General features: G+C 36.5%; 4 protein-coding genes across 4 annotated transcripts; 2 read left to right on the top strand and 2 right to left on the bottom strand.

Moving 5' to 3' along the window:
- Positions 1-293: 293 nt before the first annotated feature.
- On the bottom strand, positions 294-6,925 carry LOC128172010 (uncharacterized). The gene is made up of 2 exons (XM_052837782.1): positions 6,796-6,925; positions 294-6,352 (listed from the first exon to the last, which is right to left on the bottom strand). The coding sequence occupies exon 2, from the start codon at positions 6,273-6,275 to the stop codon at positions 294-296; it is 5,982 nt and encodes a 1,993-aa protein (XP_052693742.1). The 5' UTR covers positions 6,276-6,352; positions 6,796-6,925.
- Positions 6,926-12,760: 5,835 nt separating this feature from the next.
- On the top strand, positions 12,761-20,870 carry LOC128173843 (uncharacterized). The gene is made up of 4 exons (XM_052839521.1): positions 12,761-13,375; positions 13,817-14,717; positions 14,782-14,810; positions 20,536-20,870. The coding sequence occupies exons 1-4, from the start codon at positions 13,204-13,206 to the stop codon at positions 20,589-20,591; spliced, it is 1,158 nt and encodes a 385-aa protein (XP_052695481.1). The 5' UTR covers positions 12,761-13,203; the 3' UTR covers positions 20,592-20,870.
- LOC128173842 (uncharacterized) lies at positions 15,067-18,830 on the top strand. Its single transcript, XM_052839519.1, has 7 exons — positions 15,067-15,598; positions 16,057-17,046; positions 17,237-17,423; positions 17,621-17,845; positions 17,979-18,150; positions 18,287-18,438; positions 18,649-18,830. The coding sequence occupies exons 1-7, from the start codon at positions 15,239-15,241 to the stop codon at positions 18,828-18,830; spliced, it is 2,268 nt and encodes a 755-aa protein (XP_052695479.1). The 5' UTR covers positions 15,067-15,238.
- Positions 18,836-20,114, bottom strand: LOC128173844 (P2X purinoceptor 7-like). The gene is made up of 3 exons (XM_052839522.1): positions 19,737-20,114; positions 19,201-19,422; positions 18,836-18,995 (listed from the first exon to the last, which is right to left on the bottom strand). The coding sequence occupies exons 1-3, from the start codon at positions 19,907-19,909 to the stop codon at positions 18,836-18,838; spliced, it is 555 nt and encodes a 184-aa protein (XP_052695482.1). The 5' UTR covers positions 19,910-20,114.
- Positions 20,871-23,406: the final 2,536 nt, after the last annotated feature.

Consider the following 23,406-nt stretch of genomic DNA (forward strand, 5'->3'; position numbering starts at 1 on the left):
TCACTCAAAACTCTGGAAAGATACATATACAATGCGATAAACATACACTTACACTATGGCACTGCACACTTCACACAAAACGACATAATGCTCTGTAGCAAAACAGCTCGGCTCCAGCCGACATGTGAAACTCAAAATGTTTACTCAGTAAGTCGTACATAGAATGTTTCTTGAACATCACACTCCCCGCCTAATATCCCAAGGATATTACAATTATACAAAATTATAAATCATATACACAAAAATCTAAACAGTATGTGAGCAAACTAAAGCACACTAATAAACTGAACAAGTTAGTCAATCAGTAGCACCAATTCCGTTATTGGTCGAATGTAGGTTGTGTCCTTGCCGTCTTTGATCACCCGAACTTCAACTGTTCTCACTTTCTGATCGTTGCCACTTTCGAAAGTCTTCACAATCAAACCCATCGGCCACTGTCCACGGTGCAACTCCTTGTCACGTAATAGGACCACGTCACCTTCCTTCACGTCAGGACGTTCCTCACACCATTTCCTTCTTGCTTGGAGATTCTGTAAGTATCCATCCTTCCAACGCTTCCAAAAGGTATCGGAAAGGTGTTGTACATGTTTCCACTGAGCTTTGTAGATTTCCTTTATGTCGCCACAAATCTGTGGAGGAATGTCTGTGAAACCTTTCTGGGTAAGTAGCATTGACGGACTGATGACATAAGGACTGTCAGGATCACATGACAGTGAACAAATAGGACGGGAGTTCACGATTGCACACACCTCACACATGAATGTGCACAAGACTTCATGGGACAACTGTTTCGCATTTGGGTTCAACAACATGGCGTCTAGTATCTTGCGAGAGATCCCAATCATCCTCTCCCATGATCCTCCTCTGTGTGATGCATGGGGTGGATTAAAGGTCCATGTTATCCTGTTGTTGCGAAGGTAATCTCTAATAGGTCGTTTCTCTGTATAAACGGCATCCGCTTGAATCGCGTCCAGGGCGCCTAAGAAGTTGGTCCCTCGGTCCGAACGCATCTCCTTCACTGGGCCACGTAGAGACACAAAACGTCGCAGTGCATTTATGAATGATGAAGAGCTCATCTCTTCTATGACTTCTATGTGAATGGCCCTTGAAGTCAAACATGTAAAAAGTACCGCCCATCTTTTGTTGTGAGATAATCCTCCTCTGGTCTTGCGCGCGGCTACAGTCCACGGGCCAAACACGTCGACACCTACTGCTGAGAAAGGAGGACCAGGCGTCAGTCTGTCTGCAGGTAAGTCACTCATGCGCTGGTGTTCCAGTTTTCCTCGGAGTTTCCTGCAGGTAACGCACTTGTGTATAACTGAGTTCACAAGTGTCTTACAGCCAGTGATCCAGAACCCACCGGACCTCACTGCACCTTCTGAGATAAGTCTTCCTTGGTGATAAACTTTGCTGTGGAAATGGGACACAAGAATTCTTGCAACATGAGATTTTCCAGGGATGATTATTGGGTTCTTCTCATCAACAGGAAGGTTAGATTGGTTGAGACGTCCGCCAACACGTACCGTGCCCCGTTTGTCCATAAATGGGTTCAAAGTCACAATGCAGCTTGAAGGGGGTACAGGTTTACCGTCTTTCAAAGATCTGATCTCTTCCTTATAAAAGAAAGCTTGTACTTCCTGCAGGATGAAATGCTCAGCTTCTTGCATGACCTCAACATCGAATGCTGCTGAAACTGCAGCTCCTCTTTTCAATCGGCAAATCTTCTTCAGATTATAAACAGCACGCACCAAACTTTTCCAAGTTGAAAAGTTTTCAAATCTTGCCACAAATGGTGTGTTTATTTCCGTTTTCTTTACTTTTACTTCTGGACGTACATTATTGTCTTCTTCAGGAGAGACCAAAGGAAAGGTAAGAACTTCTTCTTTACTATGAGGAGATCTGAGTAAAATTGGTCCTCTAAGCCAGTCACTCTCTGCTAGCTCTTCTACCGATGTCAAACATCTAGTCCCTATGTCTGCTGGATTCTGCGCCGTTGGTACAAATTTCCACTGTAAAGGCTTAGAGCGTCTGTGGATGACAGCCACTCGGTTCGAGACATAGTTATAAAATCTGCGAGTTTGGTTGTTCAGGTAACCTAGTACTACCTTACTATCTGTGTAGTACGTCGCTGCATCTGGGTCGATATCCAAGTGTTTGAACACTGTCTGAGCCAACTCTGTGCCCAAGACTGCTGCACAAAGTTCAAGACGCGGGATAGTTGTAGTCTGAAGTGGGGCTATCTTAGATTTCCCAATGACGAATCCAACGTGGACATCACCAGAGTTGCTGATTGTACGCAGGTACACCACTGCTGAGATCGCTTTCTCAGAAGCGTCCGAGAATATATGTATTTCCCTCATGTGAGTACGGCTTAAGGAAAGCTGCGTAAACATTCTTGGAATGTGTAAGTCTTCTAAAGAGCTGAGGGAGTCCTTCCATCTTGTCCACTCTTCCTCTCGGTCACTAGGTAAAGGATCATCCCAACTACTGTTGCACTCACCCACTTCTCTATACAGAATTCTGCCATGTATCACTATGGGTGCAATAAAACCCAAAGGGTCGAACAAGCTGTTGACAACAGAAAGAAGTCCTCTCTTTGTGAAGGGTTTCTCTAGAATGCGTGTGCTGTATGTGAAGCTGTCCGAGTTAATGTCCCATGACAGGCCTAGACTGTGCTGGACAGGCAAATCATCAGATCCAATGTCCAGTGACATTAAGTTCTTTTCCAAGTCCTCAGATGGAAAAGCTTCCATGACTTCCACATCGTTTGACACAATTTTATGGAGTCTGATTCTTGCATTGTTCAACGCAACCTGAGTCTTCTTTAGCAATCTAATGGCTTCTGCACTAGAGGGCAAGGAGATAAGACCATCATCCACATAAAAGTTCTTCATCACGTAATTCCTTACATCACTATCTTCGTTCTCTACTGTTTTCCGTAGACCATAAGTGGCCACTGCCGGTGAAGGTGTGTTCCCAAACACGTGAACCTTCATTCGGTACTCAATAAGTTCTTCATCCGAGTCGTTATTCTTGTACCAGAAGAACCTCAAAAAGTCTCTGTCCTCTTCACTAACAAGGAATGAGTAAAACATCTGCTGGATGTCCGCCATGATGGCTACTTTGTCCATACGGAAACGTAACAGTATACCAAGCAAGTCATTCGTTAGATTAGGTCCTGACAGTAAGACACTATTGAGAGAGAGACCTTCATAACTCACTGATGAGTCGAAAACTCCACGTATTTTGTCTGGTTTTCGTGGATGATACACTCCAAAAAGAGGTAAAAACCAGCACTCTTTTCCTGGAGGAACAGGTGGTGCAATCTCTAAAGCGTCACTTTCCGTGATTGATTTCATAAACGTGATCATGTGCTCCCTCTTTATAGGGTTCCGCTTCAAATCCCTGTCTAGCATCAGCGCACGCTTTAACGCTTGACTTCTGTTGTTCCCTAACTGCGGTCTACGAAGCTTAAAAGGGAGTGGAGCTTTCCATCTCCCGTCTTCATCTTTCACAAACTCATTGTCCATAATCCTGAGGAATTGGCGATCTTCGACAGAGATCCCAACTTCGTCATCATCCCTGTTCCGCTCGAAAATGTGGAACCCAACATCGTCTCGACAGGATGCGATGTCCTCCTTTAGATGGAAACTGTTAGGACAGGGTTGAAAAATCGACTGACGTTCACAGGTAACTATGTTAGTCTTGAGCACATTGATAGTCGATGGTTTATGCGACTTGTTGATACATACATCTCCAATGACGACCCAACCTAGTTTCAGCTGCAACGCAAAGGGTGAGTTCTTAGGTCCAAGTCTCTGAGACAGCACATAATTGGCCTCCAGTAGGTCACGTCCTATGAGTAGTAGAATTTCCGCTTGTGGATTCATAGGAGCTAAAGGTAGGTCTTGAAGATGTGGGTGATGTTTCACTACATCAAGGGTCGGTATTTCATGTTTCTCATTGGGAATTTCATTACATTCTGTAATGGTAGGCAGTTCCATCACAACAGAACCATCAGTCGTTGCTACCATCAGACCTGATATCCTACGACCACTCGTCTGTATGCGGCCCGCACATGAGGTAAGTGTAAAGAAATGTGTCTGTGAGTGAGGCACATTCATAAAGTCAAACAGTTCTGATCTTGCGAGTGTTGTGTTGCTCTGGTCATCAATCAGAGCATAGATGCGTAAACGTTGTGAAGGGGTTCCTTTCTGATATACGTCCACAAGTACAGCCTTTGCACACGAACGTCCAGTAAACTGTTCACCACACACCGCCGTGCACTTAGAGAGGATGTTTGCTCCCTCCCCGCCATTCTGTCTCTGGTTTTCAGGTGGATGAAGAGCTGTAGGGTGCTGTGAACTTTCACATTCCTCGCATCTTATATCTGCGCGGCAGGTCTTGAACGTATGCGTGTCTGATCCGCAACATCTGTAACACAAGTTATGTTCTCTGAGGAATAATTTCCGGTCACGAACGGATTTCTTCCTGAAAGCCCTGCACTCATTCAAGGTATGCTCAGCATCGTGGATAGGGCATCTCTTCCCTGTGGTCTTAAAGTCTCTTCCTGAGTCTTTAAAATCAGTCTTCTTGACATTCACTGATTTTGCAGGTTTGAAGTTCTGCTGGTTGTATCTTGGTGTCTCTTTGACAAAAGCCTGAGTCACTTGTAAGCCAGGGTCATTCATCATGGTTGACATTTCCTTCACAAATTCACAGAATATAGTAAATGGAGGGTAAGTAACTCCATGCGTCTGTTTGTACTTCGAGGCTTTAGAAGTCCACTTATTCTGCAAACCAGATGTTAACTTCTGAACAATGGGAAGCACTCCTACTGATGAGTCAAAATAACTGAATTGTTGATTGTATTTTGGATTTTCCTTTAACGCCAGTGTTTCGCTCAAAATATCTGAAAGTTCATACAACCGTCTTGGTTCGTTCGCACTGAGTCGGTGGAAATTCGCAAGCTTGGTCTTAATTGCTGTTTCGATCAGTTCAGGTGAGCCGTATCTTTCCTCCAGTCTAGTCCATAAGGTCTCACAGCCTTGTGTAGGATTTCCTATTGATGCTGCTCGGATGCTTTTAGCGTGTTCCTTGGAGCTAGGGCCCAACCATCTGATGAGGAGATCCAGTTCTTCTGAGGGCGAAACTGATGCCTCCTGAATAACTGACTTAAAACTGGTCTTCCAGGGTACAAAGTTCTCAGGTTTATCGTCAAAATTGACCAACTTATTGATCATGAGTTCTTTCTTAAGTAGAAAGCTTGAAATATCAAACACAGTGTTCTTGGATGATTCCAATCCCTTGGGAACAGGTGTAGATATTCTCGTAACTGGGTTGACTGACTCGCTGTTAAGTTTCTCTGTTGCTTTGTGGGATTCCTCGTTCAACATTTCTGTCAGAGGTTCCTTTAAGGTTGTCTCTACTGGCTGTAGACTAATCCCTTCGACAAAGTTTCTTGCCCGTTCAATCGGATCCTCGACTTCTACGACAGGTTCGGCCACTGATTCGGAGGAAACAGATATGTAGTCCGGTTCCATGCTCTCAAGAGCACGTAGCTTTGCTTCTGCCACAGCAGCATCTCTTTCGGCGTCAAGGACTTCCAGGTCCACTTGAATAGATGCCTGCTCTTTACGCAGTTTGGCTTCCTTTCGTGCGTACTGCAGTTTAGCCTTGGTCTCCTCCGCTTCAAGACGCTGCTGCGCCAAGGAGATGGAAGAGGCAGCAGATCGATGAGACCCAGCGCTTCTCCTTGATCGAATAGACTTTCTGTCTTCATGTTCCGCAGGCTTTGGGGAATCCCGAGGCTCCGCCTTTATCTGTATAGGCTTCGGAGTCTTCACTTGGACAGGATTGGGGCTCCTCATTGTCACAGGCTTGGGACTCATCACAAAGGACGACATTTCTGAGTCTAGCCCGCGCACAAACTCACTAACTTTGTCCATGAGTAAGTCTGTCACTACGTTCTGTGATGCTTTCTCTCTCTCACTCTCCTTTGTATTAGAGCGTTCCAGAAAGGCCAACAATTCTTCCTGAACTCCGCAGTACTCTTTAGCGAGGTTGATCAGTCTATCTCGTTGGAGATGGTAAGATTCCTTAGAGTCTGTAGCCATTTCTTTCATCTCTGCTTCTAACTTCCTACGCACAGTTCTCAGTTTTGTCCAAAATTTTGAAACAGACTGTTCGAAGAGAGCTCTTCCTGTCTCTGTCAAAACGATCTTCCTTCTGGGACGACCACTTGTGTCCTCTTCTGTTGGATTCATGGTTGCCATGTGTGCTTGTAGAGCCAGTCTTTTTACTGTTCTGGATTAAGAATGCATACTTGTCTCCATACTTTATTAGTAAAAAGCTACAAAAAACAAATGAATTGTTGTTACAATACACATACATTTACAAAGATAATAACTATGACAATAATGCGACTCCATACATTTCCGTATACAAATGTATTATTGACTAGAACTGCTTTCCATAGATTTAAGTTTCATCAGCAACCACGTGTTTTGCAAAACCTTCCAAAATTACAACATTAACATTTACTTATACATCGTAAATCTGCCAAGAACTTATACTGTATGATAAAATACAGACTTATATTGTATGCTTATACAATGAAACAATTGCATGCTATGCAAAATATGAATCTGCGCACTATGCAGAAAGTAGGTCATGTCGGCCGATAGACATTGGAGAGAAATACTCAACTATCATGAAAATGCAAGCTTATGCATACTAGAATTTCACTCAAAACTCTGGAAAGATACATATACAATGCGATAAACATACACTTACACTATGGCACTGCACACTTCACACAAAACGACATAATGCTCTGTAGCAAAACAGCTCGGCTCCAGCCGACATGTGAAACTCAAAATGTTTACTCAGTAAGTCGTACATAGAATGTTTCTTGAACATCACACTTAAGCCATTATATGTGAAGTATAATGGACGATACTAATTTTTACATGTGTTTCATTCATGTTTGTTAATACTTTAGGGAGATATGTATCATTCTTTGTTACATGTACAGGTACCAATCATTGGATTTGAAATCTAATAGATGATACTATTTTGTACATTATCTTCTCTCTCTCTCTCTCTCTCTCTCTCTCTCTCTCTCTCTCTCTCTCTCTCTCTCTCTCTCTCTCTCTCTGTGAACACATATATTCTGAAATGTGTAGCTAGGAAACATGCACATTTCAATATGTAGAAAAAATAAGGAGAAAAATAACTGCAATGTAAAATACTATGTACCTTTTTTACTTGTGCATGCTGTTTGTATTTGGGCTAGAAATATTATTTAATTGGTAACCGAAAAAAGTCATTGAATAAATGAATTTCTGAATTTCAATTACGTTTTTCTTTTGATGTGTTAATGTTATTGATAGTTTTAAAAGTTTTAAAAAGAAGGATGATAGATACGTAATTTATTGTAACTACCATATAAGTAAAATGACAAGGTGTTTCCTTTATCTATTTAATTACAGAACCCTCACTCATATCTTTTGAATTGCATGATTCTACATGTATATGTAAATCAAATGGTTACCAAGAATATCCTCTAAGATGTCGAGAACTAAGGTCTGTTAAGCACAAACAACCTTATACATTTGCAGATCTATCTAAATTCATATGGTTGCTATGGAATGTTTTTTTTTTGGTAACAGGAATCACAATGTCATTAACATAAATGTATAAAAAAAACATGTTACATTATTTATTTAAAAGCTTTTAAAATTTTTTTATTGACTTGTATACTTCTCAGAATGCAATCGGGCTTGAAATAGAAGTTATTAAGATGGTTACTTAGGAAATCCATGGTTGTCATGGAAACGCTGAGTAAATAATTTTAAGCATTTAATGCATTAATTCATGTTGGTACTTCAATTAAGTAAACTTATGCTAATCAAATAACAGTAACTTAAAATTTCCCAATTGAATGAAGAGGTTGTTTTTTTTTCTTAATTTAGACCGAAACCATGGTCACGTTTGTTTCGTTGCTAGGCAACTATACTGAAGGGTTACCAAGAAAAAAATCCTATCATGTTGATTACTGAGGTCAATACTATGCATGGTAGTAAAATGTACATATTTGCTGAGGGGGCCATAAATGGCCCTTATCCTATCTTGTCCTTTTGGGTCAATTTAATCAAACCACATCACTGACACAAGTTCTTTAAAATTTAAGATAAAGTACCCCATCCCCCAGTTGTTGATGCCCCCCCCCCCCAAGCTGTTAATGTCCCTTTTTTTGCTTGTCAAATTTATTTTGAGCAGTCTGACCCTCTACTTTCAAAAACGATGCTACGTTCCTGTAATACCGCTTATTTTTAAATCTTAAAACAAGTATATGATTACGCCATTCATACATCTAAAACTCTAAGGGGGCAACTGATTTGGATTAACGATTTGAATTTTGAAAATGCACTTTTATAAAAACGGTAAACATACGCATATGTTGACACCGTCATTGTTTTGTTTTATTCCTTATCTAACCTTTGTGTCAAAGACACGACGCAAAAATCAATTGTCAAGCACAAGAACAACTACATCAATGTAACGAAAGGTGGTGTATAAAGAAAAAGCGTGAAACTACCCCCTTATCTCTCTATATATGAATTCAATCAATAGCTCAAAACAAGACGAAAAAGTAAGGTCGCACTGAAATTAATCAGAATAAACGTGATGTTAAAATTATTAAATTTCCCGTTTCAAAATTTAAATGTGAATTTTCCGTCTTTTGTCTTTTTCAATGTTGATCAAAATACCTACCATACAATTGAATATTTTGTATATTATTAACCAGATACTTTAAGGTGGAATAACACATCATCACAAAATGGCTGATCGCTGATCAAAACGACATTTCGTTTAATTAAAAAGATTTCATGGACTGAAAGGTACTCCATAGCCAAGTGGTTAACTCGGACTTGTGAACCGTACATACCGAATTCGAATCCTGCTGGGCTTTTGTTGTCATTTACTTGAATAATTATTTTAGATATTCATTTTTTATCTCCAAACTGCAATTTTTTTTCTTATTTGCCATTTGTACAGTTTATTTATTATTATATCTTTCATTATCAAAAATTGTCCTGTTAGTTTGAGTGCCTTTTTCCAGGTTTGATATTCCACTTAAATATCGATTGCAATGCAAATTCATTCATTCGATTTCAGATCTTAAATGCTTTACACAAACAATGCATACACGTTAGAGGATTTAATCGCTTTGCCGAAAATCAATACTCGCATAATAGGGAGAGGAAATATTCAATGTAGGTTTATATGTTAAGGGAATAAAACTGTTCAGGTGTAATCATTTCTAGAATGTTATGACTTCCGTGTTGACTGGCTTATAGTAAGAGGCATTCAAAAGGTAAGATCGTTTCCATATATTTTTTTAGATCTCTTTTATATGATTGCTTGTCCATTCCTTCGTTGTGCTTTATGTTATCATGTACATACAAATCCAAAAGCGGAAAACCAAGCTAACAAACAAAGATTCAAATGTTTTATGCACTGATCTTCGTTACCTTCATATAGATATATGATGCATTGTTATCTAAAGTGTTCTGACTTTCAAAGTTTGTTAATGGTTTTTTTTTTCGATTCTCTATCGTTTTGTTGCATATCATAACAAATACAGCAATCTTCTGAAATTATGAAAGCAAAATTTTTCCTTTTTCAAATGTCTCTCAAAATGTTTACCCGCGTTAATATTAACAAAAGTACAAATATAAACATCATCTCTTAACAGGTAGTGATATTAAGACCGATACTTTTAACATCGTATATATTTCAAGCAGTCAGTGTAGAGTTCAGCAATGTTCGATTATTTATTATTTAAATGCCCCCAAAATGTTTACTGGCATTAATTTACATTTGTTGAAAATTGAAATCATCACGAGATGCCTTGCACAAATTTTCAATATTATTATCTTGGTACTTTAGTGTCGAATGCAATGAATTACCACTTGAGATAGAATAAACGTTCTTGGTTTTTATTATCTATTTTCATACTTAAAATCTATACTACTATATTAAAATAATAGACTCGAATTTTTGGTCTTTAATACCGAGATATCGAAAGAATACTGTCTTTTGATTTATATATTTTAAACATCATTCTTACTTGAAGATTACCAATTTGTTTTTATTTTTTCTCAGTTAAGCTTCGCTAATTAATAATCCACGAAAATTCCTCAGAAAATCCCGGAAATCACCTGGATTTTTTGGATTTTACGATCTTGCGCTTGCGCAATACATTCATGCTAACGGGATCTTTAGTTTATGTTTCCACAATATCACCTCTGCATAAATAAACTCAGAAATGATAATACTAATACGGGTAAATTTTCATTGGACTTTTGCTATATACTCTGTTCATATATATTGATGATTTCTTATGAGAGAAAGTATAAAATAACAAATATACATTTCAACTAAGTACTTACTTTTGTGTTCGTGATGACAAAAAATATTTGATTACATGCAAAAAAGTTACATTATATTTGTTAAGAGTGAAGATAGAATATGTTTTATCGTAAAAATGAATAATAATGAATAACGGACCCAGTTTTACAAAGAAAATACGTGTACGTTGGTGAAAAGGTGTTGAATTCTTCCCTTCTATGGATTAAAATTTTTAGTTGAAAGGTATTTGCAGTCTCAAAAAGGTTAGTTGTGATGAATTTGACTGTTCTTTTCAAGGCAACTTTATTAACTTTCTCCGAAATCGTTCCGGAACGATTCTGCAATTTTCTGCTACATTACGGCTATAAGGGAGGCATTCTAACTGTGGTGAGGGCCTTTCCCGAGACACATTTAGATTATTCAAACTAAGGAAAGTGTAGTGAAATTAATAGATTTATTATAGGCTTTGTTATGTAAATGTCAAAAATAAGGTGTGTCGTTACACCTATTTCGATATGCAACGTCAACCCATGCAAGCACGGGTCAAAGTCTAGTATATATAATTTGTTAATGCTTTAAACAAATAGTGCACATATGTTATTAGATAAATTCGATGGCCGAAAAAAACCCTAAAACGGTGAAAAGCAACATTACTTTGAAGTTTGCTTTTCATTTGTTCCGTTAAGATTATACCACAGATGTTAAGAATTCAGTGCTGTCTGCTTTCAAGTAAGGGATATTAAAGAGGTTAAATCGATTAAATATTATAAAATAATTTATATAATAATTTGTTATTTTTGGTCGTTTTATATAACACATTTCACATCCTCTCTTTTTTATATACTATATTTTTTGATTTAATAATGTTCATGTACATGTATTCAACGGGAAACTTTACATCCAAACGTTATTTTGTTTAGGATGCCAAACGTTGTGTCCGTGCATTACATTATTACCTTAACGTATTAGGTAGCAAACCATAACCCAGTTTTTTTTTCAGCTGTAAACTGTTAGCCCTAAAAAAATATGAATTTTGTGTGTTAATTTGTGTGTTTTAATAGCCATTTCTGTATCAACTATTCAGTTACAAGAGATTGCGAATTTATTTTTGTCGGTTTGATGTAGTTAATATTCTGCTCAATTCTAAATTTGAGCTTGACGCTAGAAAAAAGTAATTGATGAATGTAATTTACTCTAAATGATTAAGATATGTATGCATTAAGTTTAATACACATTAGCTTTATTTCTTAAATCATCAACTTTTTCAGGTTGTGAAGTGAAACCAAAACATTGTAACATAATGGATGCAGCAAGCACTCAATATCGAGTACGTGTATGTTCTATGTGTCCGGGGGACGCAGAATACTTCTGTGCATCTTGCTTGTGTAACATTTGTCTCAATTGTAGGGAAAACCATGTAAACAATCTGAAAACAATAGATCATAATGTTGTAATTCGTAAGAAATATCACTATATGCCGATACAAGAGTTATGTATGACACATCCAGGAAAGGCTTACAAAAAATACTGTGAACGTTGTGAACTGCCCGTATGTAACCGTTGCAGAAAACATAGAAATCACAGACAGGTTGTTCTAAAAAAAAAGCATATAAAAGCAAAGTTAAGCAATATAAAGCAGTCATTCACACCATCAGATGTGATACCCTTTTTCAAGATATGTTCTCCAGGGGAATATCAAAGCTGAAGTCAAAACTGTCCAAAATACTTCTCCATCTATCAGTCAGAGCTGTCTACAAAGGCCGAGACATTGAAGAATATCGTTGAGTATGTGCTATTTGATCTATTGAACAATGTTTTCTGTGACTTTGATTTCAAACACAGATGTTTAAAACAGAAATTTGAACTGAGCAGACGTCTTGCCAGAATACAAAGATATGAATACAGATATGAACAGTCAGCAACATGTTCAGTGATATCCAGATTATGGAAGAAAATCGTTATTCCAAAGATATGTCTAAAACTCCACACAAGCAAGCTCTCCGTGACTGATTTACTACACAAGAAGGGTGTGATCGATACACTGTGCAAAATCAAAATAGGGGGAGGAAAAAGGCATATTGGAAATGAGTGTTTGCTGAAACTGATGCATAGTCCCGAGTTACATCAATCCATTGCACTGACACACGCAGATGGATGTAAGCATATAACATGTGTTTCAACGGACCGGGTCTGGGTCAGTGATAGAAAAAACAAAATGATGTTGACTAACATAGCAGGTGACATTCTACACAATCGGGGAGACCTGTGTAGTAGTTTCTTCAAAGGGTATGGATTACATACAGTAAATAAAGAGGGTGACTTGATTTTCGTTGATGGGAAGTATTACATAAAAAAAAACTGTCTAAAAATTTGAAAACAGTCTCCACTTTTATAGAGTTAACGGATGAAAAACTTTTACCACAATGTATATATTGCTCCTCGTTCACAGGGGATCTTATAGTTGGAGTTCTAATAAGTACAAATTCTATTGTGTTATACAACCTTATAAATCGGTACAATCAGAGTGGACAACTCACACAAACAATACAATACGACAACAAAGGAATAAAACTTTTTCGACGACCACGTTGTATAACAGAAAACAACAATGGGGATATCGTAGTGTCTGACTGGACAGCTGTAGTGGTGAACGAGCGTGGAGGAAGACATCGTTTTACCCACAACGAATCTCAATCCATATATAATATATTTCTGCCAAATGGAATATGTACAGACGCACTGTCGCATATCCTGGTATGTGAGGAATTCTCAAATACAGTTCAAATGATAGACAGGGACGGTCAGTTCTTGTCATATCTTCTGATACGACCATCGGGGATATTTTATCCACGAAGCTTGAGTTACGATGTAAACACTCACCGTCTCTGGGTAGGGTCAGAGTACTATAACAAGGTTTGCTGCTTCAGATATATGACCCAAAAGGTTGCATGTATAGGTAGGTGTTATGATATATCAATTATGTTTGATGTAGATTTAACTTTGGAAAACGCGTGTGTTTGTAACGAAATAAATAATAATGCATGGCTGTCTGGCCAGGTAAATACTTTTAATCTGAATCATTTATATTGGTGAAAATTAAATTATTGTTTTTTCTTTCCATCAGAGTTCCATGTAATCTTTTTGTTAAGATTTAACAATCATTTATTACTCAAGAAAAGTGTGAACATGCCAGTGTATAAGAAAAGAATAACAGTTGTATTATGTGTAGTAACAAAACCTTTGTCGTTTGTGAATCTCTTTCGTATGGTTTTTACTGTATAATTTTTATTCAATCATATTTTCAAAATAAACTATAAGATTGATAATTAAAAACTATGCTAGAGGTGTATTGGCGACGTTATCTTTGTTATTCCTGATTACCTTTATCTATTTGTAGATCTTAATCAATGCATTTATGATGTGAGGGAGTCCATAACTAATATTGTAATAACAGGAAAAAGACAAAATGAGAGTCCGATGAGACTGATGTCTTCACCTAAGTTACTTCAATCTGTCAGAGTGGCCCACATGTGTTGCGATCACATTGCATGCGTAACATCAGATCGAATATGGGCCAGTGGTAGAGACAAGCTTTTATTGATAAACACGAACGGTGAACCTCTTCATTATCGAGAGGATTTATTTAATGATGAAAATGTGGGAACATACAGTGCAAGACACACAGTTAATAGTGACAATGGACTGTCTTATATACACAGAAATAATAACATCCACAGGCTATCTCAGGAAAAGAAAAGCACGATATTCATAAACAAGGGACATTTTTGGAAGCATTGGTGTAATTTCTGGTCAACGATTACCAATGATCTATTGGTCGGGATGTATCGAGAGGAAACATGGACAGGCGTTGTTTTTCGGTATAACCAGACCGGACAGCTGACACAAACAGTGCAACACGACAGCACAGGACTAGAGCTATATTGTATGCCCAATTATATAACAGAAAACAACAATGGGGATATCATTGTGTCTGAATTTCACCGGGCTGGTGCTGTAGTAGTGACAGACCGTGAAGGAAAACATCGCTTCACCTACCCAAAACATCCGCAAGAATTTACATTTAGGTCACTTGGAATCTGTACCGACGCGATGTCGCACATCCTAGTGTGTGATTCCTTTCCTGGATCCATACATATTTTACATAAAGACGGTCAATTCTTGTCCCTGCTCAACATAGAAATTTCTTTTTTTGACAGTCCAACCAGCCTTAGTTATGGTGTTAAATCAAATTGTCTTTGGGTTGGATCTAAAGACAATCATACGGTGTCTGCTTATAGATATATATATATATATATATATATATATATATATATATATATATATATATATATATATATATATATATATATATCAACATAATGCACTTACCGGTAAGTCTAAGCAATTATCAATTATATTTATCTTAGATTATGAATATATGACAAATGAATACTCCTTGTCTAGCACGAACCGAATTTAAAAAGTCTATTAAATATTCATATGTTATGTTTAAAGGATTTTTATCACGTTTCCAATTTTTTGATATATTAAAGTTTGAGTTCTAAAACCGTCATTCCTCAAACATTTTATAATAAAAAAATAAAAGTTTGGAAGTTTCAGCTTGTCAAAGTTCAAATCTCGCAATATGCATATTTTAAAACCGGCCTCTGTTCGCGCCATTGCTGTGACGTAATAGGTGTCAATTCAGTTCAAGCGAGAAGGTGAGAAAACACTTGTTGTGTTTGCATTAGAGGTGATTATCTCAGCGATTAGCCGTTATCAGTTCAGATTGGTGAAAAGTGGATGATTGACCATCATTATGGTGTATTGTGCGGCCTACGGATGTACAAACGTGCATACGAAAGGCTGTGGAAAGAGTTTTTTCAACTTTCCGAAAGATGCTCGTCGGAGGAAAATATGGACGATTTTTTGTAAACGCGAGAGCTTCGTCCCTACTACAAACCATCGTTTATGCTCTGACCATTTTACGAAGAATCAACTTCAGAGGGACCCAGCCCATTTAGAGAGGTTAGGCTACGAAGGGGCAAGGACTCGGTTGAAAGTAGATGCAGTGCCAGACGTTCCCCTCCCCATTCACGCCAAAGAGAATAATGGCGCTGTGCAATTGGTTCTGCCTGCCAAACCTAGAGGGGCCTACGCAAAACGCCAGAAAGCTGAGGTATGTAATCCTTTTTACTATTATTATTATTATTATTATTATTATTTATATACGAAAAATATTATGTTCATTCTCATTTCAACTCAAAATAACCAGACCACTTTATAAATAAAGATACCCACTTTTTGTTCACAAAATAATGTACAGTATTTCACACTCAAAGTCTGTATATCTATAAATTACATAGTATATCTAATTACACAGGCGCCTGATGTTATAATAATTCTTTTTACTATAGGCTACCATAATGTTTAAGTACATAATTTAATTTATTATAAAAAATAAAAAAAAGTTTGAAGTCAAGTGGCTCATCGTCTCAAGCCATGGGTTTTGTGTCCATTCTATTCCCTGTGGAAATAGAATGGACACAAAACCCGTGGCTTGAGACGATGCAAGTGGCTGTGCTAAATAAGTTGTGAAACTCTTTATACTGAAAATTTAGAATTTTTTTTCTTCAGATGTTTCGTCAAGCTTTTCAAGAATTGGAGCCTCGGCCTTCAGAGAACAACACCTTACCTGATCACTCCATTGACCTAATTGAACCAGGGGATCCCAATGATGAGCATCCCATTGAACCCACTGCATCAACAAATGCAATACCAGAGACCCAATCAAAAAAATGCCAGGCCACACTTCAAGTTCCACAGAGGACAAGGCGGATCCAAGTGTCATTGGATAAGAAAAACATGGTGTCCACAAGTACTCAGTGCTCAAGCCTGACTGACAACATTCCACTTAGAGTAGCTGCTGGTCTGACCCCTGTCCTTCAGCAGCATGCAGTTGAGAATGTGGAGGACAATGATGATGATAGTGACATTGAGGGTGGTGACATTGAGGGTAGTGATGAGGACCCTGACTTTGACCTAGATAGTGAATATCCAGAGAGTGATAGCAGTGATGAAGAGGATGAAGAATTCCAGCTGAGCACTGATATAACACCGGAAGAGGAGAGACAGTTTTTAGTGTCTGAGGTACAGTTAGCCAAACTTTTGCAAAATTGTAGAGTTTGTGGTAGTGCATGTCACACAGTAGTGAATGGTGTTCGTGGAACCATGATTTCAACATCCTCTGTGTGCCCTAATGGACACTCCAGTACTTGGGAAAGCCAAAGATGCCATCATGGAATGCCATGGGCAAATTTGTTGGTTGCTGGTGCTATTGTGTTTAGTGGAGCGAATGCCTCAAAAAGCCTCAGACTCTTTCGACATCTGAACCTGCAGATGATGTCCATGTCCACATTCAGCAGACTGCAGGCATCTTATGTTGTACCTGCCTCCATTTTCACATGGGACTTCCATCAACAGACCCTTCTTGCGGAGTACCAGGGAAGATCTTTGACCCTTGGTGGAGACGCACGGTGTGATTCTCCTGGATTCTCAGCGAAATTTGGCTCCTACACGTTGATGGAATTGAGCAGTGGAAAAATTCTGGATTTTCAGTTAGTGCAGGTAATTAAAATGACTATAATTTTCATCATCTTATATAGATATAGAATTTCACACTATAATTAAAATGTCTTCTCTGATACATACACTTAATACATTTACATTGTATATGCATCATAGAAATGTATTAAATTTAAGTTTATATATCTTAACTTAATTAGTGCACGTTTATTTATGATTTTGTACTTAATAGAGTAATGAAGTACCAGGGTCAACACACATGGAGTTGGAGGGGTTAAAGAGAGGGCTGAAACACCTAGAAGACGCAGGTCTACATATTGAAAATCTTGTCACTGATCGACATGGTATGATAAAGAAATACATGCGAGAGGATCACCAAGACAAGAACCACTTCTTCGATGTGTGGCATGTGGCTAAAGGTAAATTTTGATGATATTCATTAATTTGGAGTTTTGACATATACGAGTATTAAGTAATTATTTTAACAGACAAAGCTCATGTGCATATTATGAATTTTAGTAAAATGAAAAGAATAGTTTTTAAACACAAATGAATATGCAATAGGTACCCTGAGAGTGTCATGATGTTATTTAAAGAAACTAATAATTTTATTTAGGAATTTCTAAGAAACTGGAGACAGCATCAAAGAAGAGAGAATGCGGCAACATTAGGCCCTGGATCAAGTCCTCAGTGAACCACTGTTACTGGGTAGCTGCATCCTGTGGTGGGGACAGTGAACTAAAGGTGCAAAAATGGTCCTCCCTTGTCCAGCATGTTTCAAATCAGCATGAACATTGTGAACATGAACTGCTCAATGAGGAGAGGTTGTGGCTGAAAGAGGGTATGTTTTTTTGGTAAATAAATAAGAGTCTTACAATTTGAACTTACATATACTGACTATTTTTGATAAAAGTAACCACCCTAAAAGGCAATTGAATGACATCTTACATCTGAATATATAAATTTTAAAACAGGATCAAGAGCTCACAAACTCTTCAGGGAAGTTGTGGAGAGCAGATACTTGACAAGAGATGTAGGCAAGCTGTCTCCCCTCCATCAGACATATGGGTTAGAAATGTATCATAGCGTCGTGAATTCCTTTGCACCAAAAAACACCCACTTTTTCTACCCAGCTATGATGGCAAGGTATGTTTCAATGATCATCAGTTCAAAAATCATCTGAGAATACTTTTCGTAAAAAAATATTTAATTTAAATATTCTCACTTGTGAATTAGAGAGTTACTGTACAAGTTTACCAAATTTTTTTCCATTTATTTACAGACTATGTGTCTCTGCACTCCATTTTAATGAAAATGGACAACGTCACCAGGCCACAACCAAAGATGGGGTAGCACGTTGGCAGATCAGCTATCCAAAGGGGAAAAAAGGGACCCAAGCTGTTGTAATGCCCAACAAAACAGCAGTTACATTTGGTATGTTCTTATTTGCCTGTCGTATTGACTTATAAATTCTTTACTTATAATGTTGTATGTGTCAGTTTAAAACAGAACAAACAAAAAATTTTTTAATTAATTTGTTATTCCGCTCAACACATATTTATAACACTCTACATCACAGTTTGATAATTTACAAATTTCATTGTTGATGTGATTAAAACTACATGATCAATTTTTTTTTCACAGACTATGTAGATATCCTCCGGATAAATCTATGCGAGCGACGAAGACAGCATCCCTCATACACTCAGTCCAATGATGACGCTCACGTGTCCCTTGGATATTGCCCGCCAGCACTGACGTTAGGATTTGAGGGCTTTGTAAAAGAAGATCTGATAGCTACGCGTCGTTCCAGGTTCAGTCATTGAGTGTTCTAAATAGGGCGTGGATACTTGAAACCGGTATACTGCTCCGACGGGAAGATGTCCCTTATCTTGGAAACAACACATGCTGGAAGGATTTTTCGATTCCCCTTGCCTAGTCGCTGCCAAACCCATAAGACAAACCTCCTGTATGCAACATATCTGTAGACTCTGATAGTAGAATTTTATTGTTATTGGTATATGTATTTTTTTGGTTGTTAAAATGTATATACTTAATTTATTTTAATAACTGCAATAAACAAACAGATTTTTCTGTTGACTGAATATACATTATTTTGAATAAAGTTTGGTTTCAATGAAATGCACAATTATATTTCTCTCTTTCGTAAGCATGATCAGGTGTGAGAATACTTACTCATTAATTGGTTCATTGTCATCAATGGGCCCATCAGACTGGATATAGTCATAAAGGCTGACCTCTAAAACTCGAATGTTCAAGCAGTTGTCTATAAATGTCTCGTGCTGAGTGATGCACTCTATACCGAAGGAGTCTCTGATGTGGTCAATGACTGGTATCTCTGAGCAACAAATGCACTCTGCTTCAGTGGGCATCACCTCGCATGATCCACACTCGCACCTGTGTAAAGTTGTAAACATATATACATTTATTTGAATATCTCTATTATTAAATGTGTTATTCTTAAGGCAAATATAATTTATTAAGGCCAGGTAAGCTTTTTTTTTTTTTAGCGAGAAAGACTTCGTAACTTCCTACGGCGCCATTACCAGCTGATTACCAGATTACAGAGCCCGCAAGTACTTCTATAAAACTGTATCAGTATGCGTAATGAAAGTTATAACTATTTAAATTTATGCTGGGATAACGGATAATGAGTTCTTGTTGTAAGTTTTAAAATAATAATAAGCACCAATAATGAAGATTAAACTTACCAAATCGTTCCGTTCCGTCGATGACCTGGGTTGTCCTCGGTGTCAGACTCGCTTTCTTCGCTACTTTGCGGAGAATTTTCTTGATTTACACACTCTGCTGGAGGTTCGAACATGTAAGGTCGTATGTCCATTACCAACGGAATATCCTCCAAGTCATAATTGCTGTCATCCATTTTTGGGATTTGCTTTATTTCTGTCAAAGTTATCTCGATCTATGTAAACACTACGATGAGCTTTTCAAGAATTGACACTTATGACGTCACACAGTACCACGTGACCCCTATCTCATTAGCGGAAATTTTAACTGCGAGAGCTCCAATTTATGACCCTTTTAACAGACAATTGCGGCCGTTTGTGATGCTTATTTTATGCTATATCAATATTTATGTGTTATTAGAAGGTATTTTTGTTTGATTCTCAACTTTTTTGAAAACGTGATAAAAATCCTTTAAGGAAACACGAAAGAACCGTTTATGAAAAAAAGGTACATTTTAAAACTCAACTTAAGCCAATGAGAGGTTTAAAATAAAAATATCAGTGTTCACTTAGAATTGTTTCAAAATGTACCAAAATAAATTGACTAACATGCAAATATATTTTCAATTTATATGCATGTAAATGTAACATAACTGTAAACTAACTTGAAGAAAACAATAAAACGTATTTGATTATTCGAATAAAAGAAATCTCATATTTTTTTTACTTTGTGCGTAGTAAGATTCGTTTTATGCTAATATACCAATTTATGATACCTCCATCAGAAGAATCGAAGCAATATTTACGTTTGTTTTATTTTCAGGAAAAATTCCCCAATGTCCTAAAGAAAATGAATTATCATGCTCAAGACTTGTGTGAGAAGGGAGATAGTTTTGGCTTTGACAAGAGGTATTGTTTATACTAAAAATGTCTAACCAAAAAACCATTCACTATTTTTGACCTTTTGTCAACATTTAGAGTTCAACAAGACCTCAGTGCAAATAAATTTGAAATGAATTTGTTATATTGTAAACAATGTTGTCTACTTTAGATTGATAAAAAAAAGGTTTTTAATGAAATTAATGTATCAAAATCTGTTATATCTTGGTAAAAAAGCTAGTACATGTATGTGATTTTCTATGTATGAGTAAAGGCGAAAGAAACAATAATGAATAAATAAAAAATATTGTTGGTTGTTCATTTTTTTTATGCCATTGGTTTTATGTCGGACATTTTTGGGGTATTGTGGTTTCTTTATATCATATAAATATTTTTTTATTTTGCCTTCAATGGTTTAAAAACAACACCGATTAATTTTTTAAAAACGAGGAGCTTCCAAACATCAATACCTGTAAGGATTGAATAAGCTGTAAATAAATATTTGATTTTTTTTATCACGTCACATTACGGACAACAGTGCGGAAGTGCTTTTTTTGCTCCGTCAATTTGACAACTTTTTTGTCGCGTATTAAAAAATTACATGTAAATTACTTGTAAAAATATTACTCGGAAAAATCAAAACAAGGTTAGCGATTGTTATTATAAAAGTTAGGTCGTCTATTTGTAAAATGTAAAAATGAGAATATGACAATATGTATCATATGTTTGTAAACGCCTCACAAAAGCTGTTTCATCATTTTAACTTTTCTGCTTTTCATTAACCTTTTTAAAACCAAGTTTCCAGTTAAATTAAATTTTTGCGAGGCAGAACTAATATTAACTTTAAAATTGGGATCCAGGTGTTCATATGGTATTTATTCTTTAAAACATTTAATGTTTTAATTAAACATTAATATAGTATTATATGAATTTATGAGCTAAACACATTTGTATAAGCTGTATACTAGTATACTTCATATTATGGATAAAACGGTATTCAGAATAATGAAAGTTCTTGAGTTCGGTATAAACATAACCTGACAATTTATTTTTATTCTACAATGGATAATTAATACCACTACCAATGCTCAATTACATTGCTTACCTTGATAGCAGGGTTAACTATCACCAATGAGCATCTGTCTGTTTGTCTCCTTTTATATCGTGATTACGTTATGTCATGGATAATAAAGGTCTTGATTTATGTCCCCTGAAATTATCCATCTTAATGTTAAAAAGAAAAAAATAGCTTGGGCTTATCCTTCACAATTTTTATTGATGGCCTGTATCCACAGAAATGGATCACATAACGTAATTAAAGATAAAATAAAATATTGTGTACTTTTGAAACCGGAAACATTTCTTTTAGAAAATACTAAGAAAAAGCAGGTTTATATTGTGCGCAATTTTAATTATTACGTAGATCAACACATTAAAAAATTTATAACAAAAGAACTTTGTTTTGCTATCTGATTGACCTCTTTGAAATTCTTCAGGTGACTATCGATTGACAATTAGATGCTGCACACATGTAACAATGAAACAGATGAACGTTAGTTCTGATTTAAACTAGGTATATGTCTTGCATTAGAATTTTTTCTCAAAAAGTTAGCATTGTTTATCAATATCATTGTAATTAATTGAGATATATAGGTTAAACGTTCATCTTAAACTACATCTATTCTTATTACTCATTTTAATGCATAGTAAAAGCTGTAACTGAAAACAATTATGAAAGAATTTGTCGAGAATTGAAACAGACAATCAAAAGTAGAAATACTTTGATAGACAGCAAGTGCATCAACAAATAAGTTAATGTAACAAAGTTTGCATTTGTTACCATTTTCTGCTTAATGTTGTTGCGAATCTAATTATGTAACTGTGACAATACGTTTATTTTATACTAAAGCATATGTTTCAAAGAAAAATTGCAATTTCTTGCATGTTCTCTCTCTCTCTCTCTCTCTCTCTCTCTCTCTCTCTCTCTCTCTCTCTCTCTCTCTCAGGTTTGTCCTAGCCTATGTGCTCATCATCGTCATCATAATCACCATTATCAACTTCATCATAATCATCACTATTTGTACTTTACCAGCTCTCACCATCATAATATTGATTCATCTATTCCTACTTCTAAACCTTTTATAAAAAAAAAATTTTAGATCAATTTTTTATGTTTGTTTACAAATAGCCTAATCTAATATGCAAATTGTTCTAATGTAACATAAATTTAAAAAACAACAACCAACATGTTCACAATTTTGAATTGTTAAATTAAACCAAAAAAAATGAAATCTTTTTAATCTAATTATTTCAGTATTATCGACATGAATGACAAGGCCCCTTTCTTGATGACATTAATTATGCGACATAGCTCCTAACTTTTCAAAAGCATGGAGTGTCTATTTCTTTTTAACTGCAATGTATTTAATCAAAATTTATAAATGAGTTATCATTTCGTATTTTGGGTCCATTGCATTTAATAATTTTTAATAAAAGGAATCGCCTTTTTTATCTGAGTGCTGTCTTTATTATTATGACATTTGTACCGAAGAGACAAGATACGAAAGAAGGAAAATCATTCCGTTACAGAGACGTAGGGTTACTTGAATTATTAATTAGTTTCCACGTATAATCGCTTAAGGAATTAAATAAAGTTCCTTATCTTGATGAATGAAGTCGTATTTTCATTGCTATAATCTATCAGAAAATCAACAATTTCTTTCTCTGGAACCTTTTTATAGCCTTGGTATTGTCGTTTTATGGTTGTTTACATTGTAGCTTTAAAAAAATTGCGTTAATATTCATATTGCGTGAG

Source organism: Crassostrea angulata, chromosome 2 (assembly GCF_025612915.1).
Source record: "Crassostrea angulata isolate pt1a10 chromosome 2, ASM2561291v2, whole genome shotgun sequence".
Lineage (NCBI taxonomy): Eukaryota > Metazoa > Mollusca > Bivalvia > Ostreida > Ostreidae > Magallana > Magallana angulata.

Bases quoted from the DNA above. Each gene is read 5' to 3' on its own strand.
- LOC128172010 (XM_052837782.1), bottom strand. From the start codon at position 6,275: ATGGCAACCATGAATCCAACAGAAGAGGACACAAGTGGTCGTCCCAGA.
- LOC128173843 (XM_052839521.1), top strand. From the start codon at position 13,204: ATGATAGACAGGGACGGTCAGTTCTTGTCATATCTTCTGATACGACCA. The intron at 13,376-13,816 runs GTAGGTGTTATG...ATCTATTTGTAG, and splicing joins CCAAAAGGTTGCATGTATAG to ATCTTAATCAATGCATTTAT. The intron at 14,811-20,535 runs GTAAGTCTAAGC...TTTTATTTTCAG, and splicing joins TCAACATAATGCACTTACCG to GAAAAATTCCCCAATGTCCT.
- LOC128173842 (XM_052839519.1), top strand. From the start codon at position 15,239: ATGGTGTATTGTGCGGCCTACGGATGTACAAACGTGCATACGAAAGGC. The intron at 17,846-17,978 runs GTATGTTTTTTT...ATTTTAAAACAG, and splicing joins GAGGTTGTGGCTGAAAGAGG to GATCAAGAGCTCACAAACTC. The intron at 18,439-18,648 runs GTATGTTCTTAT...TTTTTTTCACAG, and splicing joins CAAAACAGCAGTTACATTTG to ACTATGTAGATATCCTCCGG.
- LOC128173844 (XM_052839522.1), bottom strand. From the start codon at position 19,909: ATGGATGACAGCAATTATGACTTGGAGGATATTCCGTTGGTAATGGAC. The intron at 19,423-19,736 runs GTAAGTTTAATC...AACTTTACACAG, and splicing joins CGACGGAACGGAACGATTTG to GTGCGAGTGTGGATCATGCG. The intron at 18,996-19,200 runs GTAAGTATTCTC...TTCTACTATCAG, and splicing joins GACAATGAACCAATTAATGA to AGTCTACAGATATGTTGCAT.